General features: G+C 39.9%; 1 protein-coding gene across 1 annotated transcript; it reads left to right on the forward strand.

Annotated features, from left to right (window-relative positions):
* Nucleotides 1-46: 46 nt before the first annotated feature.
* LOC104071016 (alcohol dehydrogenase class-3-like) lies at nucleotides 47-10321 on the forward strand (the record flags this gene model as incomplete). The annotated part of the gene is given in 9 exon segments (XM_009574883.1): nucleotides 47-97; nucleotides 2523-2624; nucleotides 3557-3698; nucleotides 4309-4396; nucleotides 5179-5398; nucleotides 5966-6226; nucleotides 6985-7120; nucleotides 8036-8174; nucleotides 10015-10321. Coding segments are annotated over 9 exon segments (1164 nt in total), but the record flags the coding sequence as incomplete, so codon positions are not given.
* Between the last annotated feature and the right edge of the window lie 2660 nt (nucleotides 10322-12981).

Genomic DNA, 12981 nt, shown 5'->3' on the forward strand with positions numbered 1-12981 from the left:
CAGGCGTTGGGCTGGCGTCTCCTCACTCCTGTCCTACGCGTATAAGGTGCGTGCGGCAGAAATGAGTGCCGTTATTTAGGCGTGGGAGGCTCCTGCTGCAAGTACTTGCAGGGTTAGGAACAGGATACATGCATTGCTCCCCCCGCCCCCCACCCCCACCCGTGTGTTATAATCAACCCTCGTGCGCGTTTTCTGGATCTGAGGGTTCCGCTTGTGTACTTAGACCGTTCGTTAGTCACGGTGATGGAAGAACAAGCAGAAGACCTTGAGCTTGCATGTTCTCCTGTGGGCTTTGGACAGGTGTTACTTAATAAGCTTGAAGGAAGGGGAAAACAGATGGCTTTGCACACCGGGCTGGAAAGGTGTTGGCTCCTCAGTGCGCGTTCAGTTGCCACAAGGCAGTAAGGAGCGTACGGTCAGCTTCTTTAAAAGTTTCTGAATCGGAAGTTATTATTTCAAAATATGCTTCCAGATGTGTAATGTTTTAGGAAGATCGGAACTTGTCCCGTAAGGAGACTTTTCTCCCCTCTTTAATCCTGTGCTTAATTAAGCTTGTGGAAATTAAGATTTTAGTCTCCTGTGCGAGAACAAGTGACTTCGTGAGGGGAGGATGAGGGATGGATTGAAAACCAGTAAATGATTTACAGAATGATGGTTCCTCTTGCACTTTGTGCCTTGAATTTAGATTTTCTGGCAAAATCTTTGGTACATTTAGAGATCATGACTGAATGCCCATATTGTGACTCCACAGTTAGTCACATTCAGTCCATTTTTACAATATTCACCCTGGTAATAAAAAGCAGGGCAAGGGGAATTCACGGTTCTGGATTAAGGGTGTTTCTGTCCAATCTAGGCCCCTGCCGGCTGTAGGGATGGGTACGTGTTTTCTGTTACAAAGCTTCAGGCCTTTTAGGGTTGGCAGTATTTATTTTAGCAAGTTTAAGCCAAGATAAACACCTGCTATTATAGGTACAGCCAGGGTGTTAACTGGTTCTGGCAAAGTCCGATACTGCTTATTGTACAACAAAAATATTACATAAAGTCATAAACTACCCATTATTTTCTCCTATATATGCAGCTGATGAATCAGACCTGGCTAGCTCAACGAGTGGTCTTGGTGCTGTTATTTCTTCCAGGCAGTGAAATTTCAAAAAGGCTGGATGACTGTCTGTCAGGTCTTGGGAATTTGCATTAATCCCCTTTCAGTGATTCTATGGGAACACCGGTGCTAGTTTGAACACACAAAATGCCATTTTTTTTTTTATCGGTTTATAGTGCATGCTATGAACTGTCATAGCAATGGCTTAGACCTTGTTTGCATGGAAGAAAATCAGTGCAAGTCTTCTGGTATAACTGAATTATTCCAAAATACATGGATGCTATTCTGGAGTAGATTGCAAAGGGATCTGTTCCAAAGCAGTCTAGTCTGCGACAGCATTCCTTGTCAGGTTTTATGGAGATAAGGTCTTGAATTTGATTTCACAATTCGTCTGTGTGTCCTGCAGGAAGCTATTGCATATCACATTTGCTGAAAGATGTTGTGTCTGTCAGAAAGCAAAATTCAGGTTATTTGATGCCCTGCCCATTTTATGCTGAAGAACAGACCCGGAGTCATGCTTTGTAAAACTGACATCTGAGGGTACTCCAGATGCTTACCCTTGCAGCACCTGAAGCTGCTCTGGATTGTATGGCTATAATGCTTGCTGATTTCCTCAGTCAGTTGTGCATATGTACCTGTTGATAAGATTGGGTTTACAGATCCATAAATCCTGCTTTTTCATCCAGGCTCTGCACCATTTGGCTTGAAAAGCTTCCTGGGATGCATAGGTGTGGTTGCAGAGCAGGATTTGTCACAGTGCTGAAAGCAGTGAATAAAGACTTGCGAACAGTAATCCACGCAGGCTCTGCAGAGGTGTTAGTGCCCAATAACTCGCTGACAATAACCATATAGCAAAATCTCTCTGGTCCCTGCGCGTCACTGGAGGGCTTTGCATGTCAGCTGCATGCACACGCATTTCCTTGCCAAAATCATACTCAGAAGCCATCCTCATAAGAAACGAGAAATTCACTCTTGACAACGTGGGTCTGGGACCATTATGTGATCTCCAGTTTGCTTTCTGAATTTTTTTAACTTCAAACACTCTGTGTTTGAAGAACACATCTTGAATGCCAGTCTCTTATTTTAAACCACCATTTTTATTATGCAATCTTTCCATTCCTGTTGCTCATTTCACTGCAGTATTTGAGTATCTCCTAAGCACTCTTGGGTTTATTATGGTTTTTTGCTCAATAAGAAAATGACATCCAAATTTCGGATCTTGGTTTACTCATTATTATTTAGCTTTCTGAAAGCAAATGTAGGGCAATTAAACCTTTGTGCTGAAATTATGAAGTTCAGATCTGGGGTTCTTTCCAAAAGCCAGTAGTGTTTCTCTCATTTTCTCACTTGGCTGAACAAGAATTATTTTAAATGAACCATACGATAGATGTCCTCTTTTTTTTTTGTTGTTTTTGTCTTTTAGGTTATTAAATGCAAGGCTGCTGTTGCCTGGGAGGCAGGTAAACCTCTCTCTCTTGAGGAAGTGGAGGTTGCTCCACCAAAAGCTCATGAAGTTCGTATCAAGGTAATTAAATCAATCGTTAGCTGTATGCATTGTATTTTGGGAGACTACGTATTAAAGCTGAACAGTTTGTTTACCAATGGAAGAAATGTTGAATCGATAGCATTCGTTCATTAGTATTTCAGCTGGCTTTGCAAAGAAGAAAATTACGGTATTTAGATCTTCTGTTTATGAAAAACACTTTTAATTTCTACTGGTCTCGCTTCACAGTCTGGTCTAAAAATCATGTCTAGTCTTGGGGATCAATTCCAGTTGTTACAGACTAAGCTCCCATAAAACATCTGAGCTAGAACACCTTTGATATTGTTTGAAGGACAGCAGCTTGTGACCCGTTGCAGCTGTGTAACATGCTGGATTTTACTTCAGTCAGGCCAGAAGTTACTGTCTGAGCTGTGGTTGGTCTCTTGGATTCCCCACACCAAAGTTTCTGACTTGATCAGGACTTTCCAGTAGCCCTATCTACCAAAAAGTATATCTTAAGGTGAAATTTATCTTTGTGGAAAGGGTCTCTGCATGGTGCTTAAGACTTAAACTGGATTTATGCAGTACTGAGAGTTCTGTGTGGTCTCTCTGGTCATTTTACCTTTGAGAGACTAACTTATTTCAAATCTGAGATGCCAACCTACTTTGAGACGACTTGGAGTACTGATTTCTAGCTTTAGAAAACGAGATGTCATCTTCTACCCGTTTCAACATCAGAATTTAGTTGATGGAAATGAGGAAAGATGTACTATCATGACTTTACTTTTTCAAAGTAAGAAAAAGTGCCTTGCCTTGGCACTCCTGTGCCTTGCCAGGAGTGAAAATATGTTGGCCATATCACAGACGCTGCCAAGATTGGCAAATTTGTCCCGGCAGTTGTTCTGAATTTCTGACCAAAGAGAAATATTTAGATCTGTTCTTCAAGATGCTTCAGATTATATATTTCTTCACAGATAGTTGCCACTGCTGTCTGTCACACTGATGCCTATACTCTGAGTGGTGCTGATCCCGAAGGATGTTTCCCTGTGATCTTGGGTCATGAAGGAGCAGGAATTGTAGAGAGTGTTGGGGAAGGAGTAACAAAAGTAAAGCCGGGTAAGAAAATATCTTACAAGTTTTCTGCCTTCCTTAGAAGTGTTACTTTACTACAAGGTCAACTGTCAAACTGGACCACTGAAATGCTATATTGCAGGAGTTAATATAATGTCTTATTCTAGGTTGTATGCCTGTGTAGATTTCTTTTGTCTGTGAGATACAACGCTAATGTATTCAATGTGCTCTTGGTTTAATGCTTGAAAGAGCCCAGCATACGTATTTCTTACTTGAAATTGGATCAATCTAGTTAGAAGAGGTTTTTTTTTCAAACGATAGCTGTTACCTGTTGGTTTAATTAAAGGGCTTAAAAATGTTTAATCTTGTTGTTCACTTTCGGTTTGGGGTTGTTTTGTTTTACAGTAACATTCCTGTTTGTTCTGGAATGATGAACTTCTGATCGCCTGTCTCCTCAGACATGAGAAAAGTGTTTTATCTAGTGCACTCTATAAACAATGCTACTCTATGCTGTAAACGGTTTTTAATACACAAAGAAGGTTTTAAGTGAACACAAGCTCACATAAAAGCCATGAAAATTGAGTAACTTCAGTTTTTTCCTAATGCCTTGCTTGACTTGATAACTAGCCACAGAATATTTTTTATTTTTTCTTAGGGGACACTGTTATCCCTCTATACATCCCCCAGTGTGGAGAGTGCAAGTTCTGTAAGAATCCTAAAACAAATCTGTGCCAGAAGATAAGGTCTGTATGCTTTTTATTTTAACACACATTCTAGTATTTTTTCAATGTATACCTGTTCTAGTTATCAAAAGTAATTGAGAGGAGTCATCGTTGATGCATCGTTTAATGACTTGGAAAGTATGTGTTTTACGGAGTCAGTTATACATTACTTTCCATTCTTCCTTAAAATTTCTTTTCTTTTTTGGCCTTAAATAAATCTGTTTCTCTGTTTCCGTGTATGTGAAGGTGTAAACTGCTAGCTTGTGTCCACAGCTTTGAAAACATAACTCCATATTTAATCCATACTTAAGAGAAGCACTTCAGGGAATTTAGCTCTTGGGAGTCAACACCGAAGCTGTCAAGTGGTACAGAATTATACAGAAAACTCTTTTTTCCTTAACGCCTGCTTCCCAGCTAAATTTCCAGCTCCCATTCTGAAAAACAGTCTTCCAAACCCAAACAAAAACCCCAGTGACATAATTGACAAGTGCTATTCAAGGGAAGTGTACTGAAGGAGGTGAAGACGGGGGTGTGGTACCATGGCACAAGCAGTTAGCATTGGTAGCTAACAAGATCAACACGTTGATAAACTCCATTTCTTTCAGTGCTTCTGTGGAGGAATTAACAGCATGAAGTTTTAGAAGTTTAGCATCTAATTTCTGTGAACTCCTGGGTTTATTGGAATGACTAAAAAAATAACGGTGCAAGTATGCAACCGCATCTCTGTGCTGCTTAACAGATACTGTCTGGTGAGAATATTTACTGCTTAAGACTCTGACTGTACTTTCCTGCTTTGCCTTAAGAATTACTCAAGGGAAAGGACTCATGCCTGATGGTACCAGCAGATTCACCTGCAAAGGAAAGCAGATTTACCACTTCATGGGGACAAGCACCTTCTCCGAGTATACTGTGGTGGCTGATATCTCACTAGCCAAGATAGATGCTGCAGCACCTCTCGATAAAGTGTGCCTGCTGGGTTGTGGCATCTCTACTGGCTATGGGGCTGCTGTTAACACTGCTAAGGTAAAGGCTGTGGTTGCTTCCGGCTTTTCTCTGTAACTGTATCTGAGCCAAAGTACACAGATAGCTTAGGGACTAGATTAGGACTGTAAACATGATGTACCAAATTTATGTTTCTTCTTCAAGTGATGAAGTTTAGCTAAGAATTTCTAACTTCTCCATAAAGGCCAGATCAGGTTAGAAGAACTGGATGCCCTCTAGAGGAAATCCAGGTAGAAGATTCTGCATCCCTTTTGATACCAGCTATATATAAATTACTTTTCCAATTCATCTTGCTGCAAGTCATTCTGATAGTTTGAAGCTCAGGGTGAGACAGAGCTGGTAGGTGAGTGTGCACGAGTCTAGGCAGGTTATGGGAGTCAAGTCTTTAGGCAAAAAGAAAAGCTTAGTACCTAAAGAGCTTTTGGATGAAATTTCTGTATAGTTTCCCTTATCTAAGTGATAATGTCTTGTAGCCATATATATTTGCTTCCATGTTTCCTTCATTACAGACGACTTAACCTGTGTTTCCCACTCATGTGGAAGGATGAATTTTCTCTGTGTTGCTTATGGCTCTTTTTTTACTCCTAGGTGGAACCTGGCTCTACGTGTGCTGTCTTTGGTTTAGGAGGAGTTGGGCTGGCAGTTATTATGGGCTGTAAAGTAGCAGGAGCATCCCGGATCATTGGCATCGACCTTAACAAAGATAAGTATGCCAAAGCCAAAGAGTTTGGAGCTACTGAGTGCATTAGCCCTCAAGACTTCAAGAAGCCCATACAGGAGGTGCTGGCTGAGATGACCGATGGTGGTGTAGACTACTCATTTGAGTGCATTGGTAATGTTGGAGTCATGGTGAGTGTTTGCGTAACAGTCGTATGTAGCGGGAGGGGATAGCTAGCTGCCACTTGGTTGTTTAGCTAAATAGCAAAATGAGCCTCTTTCTTGTTACAGAAAACATGCCATACTAATTTATTTATTTTTTTTTAAATAGTAGTAACTGCTATGACTAAAAAGGCCAATTTACATCCAATCCTAATTATGTAATGAAAGCAGATGCTACTTCTTAGGTTGAAAATGGCACTTACAATTTACAAACTCTTTTCCTTAATGGGAGTTCATTGAAATCCTGAGTTTTCATATTGACAGTTGAAAAATTAACAAAACCCACATAAAATATATTGTACAATGAACAGTAAAATCTCAAGGACTGCTCAGTATTTCCCCAGTTCCTCAAATAATGAATTTAACCTTTGGAAATGCAAAAGTATTACTGAATATAAGGCTAGGTTTTCAGGAATTACAACAGCATTCCTAACTGTCAGTAACATGGTCTACGTTGTCTCTGATTATAGTTTATCCCAGCTCCCAGTGGGAGTTCAGAGTGACTTCTCTGGAAGCCAGATGGGATATAAAAAGAGCAAAGCGAATCTTTAACAGTATAAGGAGTCTGAACCAATGGAAAATTTAATGTAATTTTCAGTGTATTTATTGTTCCTGAAATACTAATGTGGTGATTCATTAACTGGAGGAAAGGAAGTGCAACCTGTGCCAGTCTAGGCAGCATAAACGTTAGTAATAAACGCTCTGCTTTGTCCTATCCATCTGTGAAGAGGGCTGCTTTGGAAGCCTGCCACAAAGGCTGGGGAGTCAGTGTGATAGTTGGAGTAGCTGCTGCTGGTCAGGAGATCTCCACACGGCCATTCCAACTAGTAACTGGGCGGACATGGAAAGGGACTGCGTTTGGAGGTAAGTCTCTTTTGGTATGGGGATAAAAATAATTTACTATGGGTTAAAGCTGGGAAGAACACACTGCCTTGCTTTTGCTTGTGCAAGAAATGTACTACTGACAGGCTATTCATAAATGCTGTGTTGACTTTTAAGATAAAGACTCTTAACAGGCTACAAATAAACACATTGGTATGATACCTCACATATTTTGAAGAGAGAATATAACTATATGCTATTCATACACTATACTATATACTAAAGGAGTGGTATAGAGGGATTGCTTTATCACCAAGGGAAGGTTTGGTTCAGTTCGGTCCAGTGAAAGGACCTAGTCTTTGGGGAGATGGGAACTCACATAAATGTGTTTGTGTTGCTTAATCACTAAGCAAATTGTGAGGTTAACATGAGAATGTGCTATAAAGAACTTTAAAATAAAAAGCAACAAGTGCTTGATACACATTTTCTGCTGTCAGACCAAAACCACATTGAGACTTTTACAGCTGCCGATCACTTGGGGCTTCAGTAATTGCTGAAGTTCATGGAGGTATCCAAACTTTATGTATTATGACACTGCCCTTTTCCAAGTAATAAAAAACTTAGTTGGGTCATAAAGATACATAGAGGGGCTGATAGAGATGCCTCGTGCATGCTTTCCTAGGTGAGGGCTGCAGTTATGTTGAATGCTAAAATACCTAGTGAAAGGTTAGTGCGCTTACGTGTTTGGATAATGTCTGCTCTTGCCAGACCCAGCTGTCCTCTTGCATTCCTTACTCACTGGCTGCCTAGAGCAGGAGGGACAAACATGTCACTGATCTCAATTCCTTTTCATACTTATCACACAAGTGCCCGTGTAAGGGTTGCATTTTTACTTTCTCTCTGTTTTCTGAGGTGGGTGGAAAGGGGAAAAACAAATGCATGCTTTCTGTCTTTCAGGCTGGAAGAGCGTAGACAATGTACCAAAACTGGTGACTGACTACATGTCCAAGAAGATCAAGGTTGATGAATTTGTGACTCACACCCTGCCTTTTGACAAAATTAATGAGGCTTTTGAGCTGATGCATACAGGAAAGAGGTAATGTTCATAATATTGAAAGGTGTAGAAGACATTTCTTGATGAGACACTGTCAAAATATAGGTTCCCTGCCCACTGTCATGTTTTAAACAGGGAGGATAAAGGCTGACATAACCACGCACATTCATTCAGAGATAAACACTTTCTCTGAGCTTCTAGGCATATGCCAAAATGCAGAGTGTAAAAAGCGAGCAACAATATATAAGGGAAATATGCAAGTATGTAAAGCTGATAAAGGGGACAAGTCAGTCTTAGGCTTCCAACATTGCTAAAACATTCTTCCTCAGAAAAAGAAACGTAGAGACTGAAGGGGAGTTCACATTAATACATTTTTACAAGTCATTAAGCTATTAGTCTATTTTAATTAAATAGTAGATTTCAGTATATTTTCAGACTATTTAGGATAGATTACCAGCACAATCAATCACTTGGAATGATCTTTTAATATGTTACATTTCAAAATTTTTTTTTTTCCTCCAGTTTGAACTGGGGTAGAACATTCATATGATGGGTCGTAGAACATATAGCAGTTTCTGCCTTTATTAAGATAAATGGTAGTTTGGACTGTTCATACTGCAGACTTAGGCCACAGCTGTATTAAACTTCCTAGTGAGGCCCAACTCCACTGCATACTGAAGTGACCCTACTTGGGGTAAAAAACCTGCTGGATGTGTGATGAGCCTTGCTGCCCTTACAGCAGTATACCGTGCAAGTAGTGATCAACCTGCAAAAGCAGTGCGAAGTAGGGTATTCTTATCAGAGGATATATCGGGTGATCCTTGTAAAGCCCTGTACAGATATGGGCAATAGATGTGCTTGAGGGAAAATGGGGACCAGCATGGGGATACTGTGGCAGAACTTGTATCTGCAGGTTAAAATCTAATGCAGAAAAGGGGAAAGGATTAGACAGTTTTAGCCTGAGGTGTGTTAAAGCTTGTCCTGCTGTATCTTTTCAAGAGCGGGCCTCTTATTTAAAAGAGAGTTTTAATGAGATGCTCTGTAATTTGTTGGCAATTCAGAGACTCTTATTGAGATAGCTACCAGTGCCTCTAAGAGCAGAAACCAGCTTATTTAGCAGACTAGGTCACATACTTTTTAAGAACGTGTTTTGAATGAAGGGAAGAATCAGCAGGTGGACAAGAGGAAAAATTGGAGAGATGTTCTAGTAAAAAAGAAAATATTTTCCTGCATATTTGCACTAATGCAGGCAACTGTGTTTATCCATATTTAGGTTCATCTGCAGATGGATAAATAGTTACCAGCATTGTCTCAAGAAACCAGGATGATTTTTGTATTTGATCTCAATCCATATTGATGTGTTGTATATAACTTTCTCCAAAGTAGTAACTTTATCTCATATGTATTCCTATTTTGGATAAGTCAGTTAACGGTAACTGCATTTGTACTTTTTACAATTGGAAACACTGCTTCTGTATCATTTCAATGCTTTATTGCTACATGAGCATGTCTTATGAAACTAATAATGAAAGTTACTTAAAATTCTCCAAGCAGCCAAAAGAGGGAATGCCTGTAAATATTAATGTTCCTGATTGATATTCTTGGCTAGCTACTGAAAACTGACACTCACATTGTCTGAAAAAGCTTCCATTTTGAGTATATCTGATTGAGGGAGAGACTAAAAAAAAACCAAAGATAACAAGCATTACTAACCCATTTTTAACCAGTATTTTTAATAAATATTGTAGGCATAAGCATAACTTCATTCTTACAAGAGATAGAAGTTAAGTTAAAGTATGTCTCAGCAATAAAAGGGAGGGGAAAGAAGGGGAGAAAATGGACTTATTTGTAACTTTTTTCTTTTTTTCTTTTTCATTTTAAGCATTCGAACTGTCCTAAAGCTTTAGAGCCAAATGTGGACCTTCCAGCTGGCCAGCAACATAGTAACTGTCCTTTTATAATGGAATTTCTGGTAGAGGGTAGAATCAAGCACATGAAAACTCTCTGGGACTAGGAAGACGATGTATTTTAGGGTGAGCATTCTGAATATTAGATAACAAAAAATCGGTAACCACTGAAATAGCATTATATAATTAACACTGGTTGTGAAACTTCTATTTCTGTAGTTCTTCTTCACATTCAATACTGCCTAATTCAATTAATCTACTTAATAAAAGCTTATTTCTAAACACATTGTTGGAATTATTGAGCATTAAGACTGTGACTATGATTGCTGTGTCTTACTCTTTTCCTCTAGTGATTTTACAGTATGTGTGTACATGACAGGAAGAGCATTCTCAGAGTCAATAGCAAATGATGTGGGATTCATTACACTAGGCAGTTTGCTAAGCACAGCTGGGTTGAGAAGCAGCATTAATGTGCTGTAACTGTACTGAAAGAGCGGCAAGAACTCCAACAGCTGTCAAGCTGCTGAGGCTATTCTAGGACTACAAAGGATGTACCATCCAGCTCTACCTTGAAGCCAACCATAGAGCAGAGTGTGGCTGGATGTATGACTTAAGTGTCCAGGTGTACCCATGTTCACTTAGGAAGTCTATATTCTGCCTTATTTCCTATCTGGCTCACTACAGTAGCTATAGGCAGGCCTGTTATAAAGATGATAGTATAGACTACTCTAGTCACTTGCCCTAGTGGTGCCCTCCAAGACTTCAGTAGCACAGTTTTGCCATTTCCTTAAACTTACTGGCAATTGAAGCAGCCCTTGCAAAAACAAACAGTATGGGATAGTTACCTCTCTTTAGTCAGAAACAGGATCATGCCACTGAAGCAACAGTCTGCTCTTCAGCGGTAAACAGTAAAGAGCATTGTGTGATGAAGGCTTCAGGGTTTTGTGGGATTTTTTTGTTTATTTGTTGGAAGGGGAGGGGTTAAGTCTTAATTCTGGAGTTGCAGGGGGTTTTCTTAACTATAGTTGAAGTGATCTGACTGGGTAAAATTTCTTTGAATTGAAACTTGGAAGCAGTGCCACAGGTCCAGAAAAACACAGAGGAACAGCAGAAAACAGACTGCAAAGCAGAGGCAGAATGCCTACCCAGTTAAAGAAAAGTCATATACATAAAAAGTCAGTGCTTTCCAGTGAATCAAGGACACTGATTAAGAGAGAAGTTTCACGTTTTAAGGGAGCCTGGTCAAAACAACTGTTACAGAGAACTCTGAATGCAAACAGTAATCTTATTAGAAGAACTTTCCCTCTCACCACTAACAACTACCTTACCCCAAGACACTGCTATACAACTGGGACAATTACATCTTTTCCATTTGTCATTGGAAAGATATCCCTAGAGCATTCTGAAAATAGCTGAGGTAGCTGCATTTCTAACTTCATTTCAGACAGAGTAAACAAGAAAGTTAACTCCTGTGAATGTCATAAGAATTCAATTTTGTGCATCTGGAAGAAATAAAAAGTGAGTTTGTACCAGGAAAGTAAGCCCTCCAACGCAGCAGTGAAGTGATTCTCAGTACCTTGTAGCTCCAGAAATGCTGGCTGTATCAGAATTAGACAATTCAGCAGAAAACTTGCTGTCAAGCTGTTCCAGCAAGAGTACTCTGTAACTACAAGATGGTATCAATAGAATATTAGCTCAACAGCTTAGCAAAACTGCCCCCCAACTGGATCTAACAGATTTTAAATATTTATACTATAGCAGTTGTTCCTCTAGGCTGCACGGACTAGATCAAGACCATACGATCATGTCTGCATTACATTATTACTTTAGAGAATCTGCATCTTGGAGTGTTTGTGGAAAGCTAGTCTTGTAATACCAGGGTAAGTTAACAAAGACACTTGTTTTGATACCAGAGCACTCAGGTCAAAGACTTACAGCTTCTTCCCAGCCTGAAGAATTGATGGCCTAGCCCTTACGCAGCAGAGTTTTCAGACTACTTTCTCCTGCAAAGCAGTTGATTGAATGGAGCATGTTTGAAGTAGTCTCTTTGTTAGCTGTGTAACTTCAAAGCGACTCGTAAACACAAGAGCTCGTACCCCATTCTTGGTTGTCAAGATGCTGTATTGAACTGTACCATCTCGACAATTGTAAAGACTTCAATGGACAAAAAGTTTCCACCAAATGACTGTACATGAAATGTATGTGTACTCTGCTGGCTGTCATGTAAAAGATGGAGCTCGTCCCTTCTCCTCATGCTGTTACTTTTATTCAACGTTATCTATCAAGTCTTCTCTCCTAAATATTCATGTCAATTTGCAGAAACGGCATAAGGAGCTACCACGCTCTCTTATATAATAGTTAAGGGAAAATACTTTAAAAGATTGTTTCAGAACTAATTGCCGGATTGTGTTTTTGGCAAAAGTGTATACAATTTCTAAAGATTTCATTAGGAAGTAGATTTAAGTTGTTTTGGTTTTTTTTTTTTTTAAAGTAGATAGCAAGAATCAAAAATAGATCACTTCCCAAATCCAGTCAGCACAAGTCTAATATCAATCATAGAATCATTAAGGTTGGAAAAGACCTCTAAGATCATCAAGTCCAACCATCAACCCAACACCACCATGCCCACTAAACCATGTCCCTAAGCACCTCATCTACACGCCTTTTAAATACTTCCAGGGATGGTGACTCCACCACTCCCCTGGGCAGCCTGGTCCAAGGCCTGACCACTCTTTCAGTAAAGAAATTTTTCCTAATGTCCAGTCTAAACCTCCCCTGGCACAACTTGAGGCCATTTCCTCTTGTCCTATCGCTGGTTACTTGGCAGAAGAGACCAACCCCCACCTCGCTACAACCTCCTGTCAGGTAGTTGTAGAGTGCGATAAGGTCTCTCAGCCATCTCTTCTCCAGGTTACTCAGCTGCTCCTCATAAGACTTGTGCT

This window comes from Fulmarus glacialis, unplaced genomic scaffold (assembly GCF_000690835.1).
Source record: "Fulmarus glacialis isolate BGI_N327 unplaced genomic scaffold, ASM69083v1 scaffold29463, whole genome shotgun sequence".
Lineage (NCBI taxonomy): Eukaryota > Metazoa > Chordata > Aves > Procellariiformes > Procellariidae > Fulmarus > Fulmarus glacialis.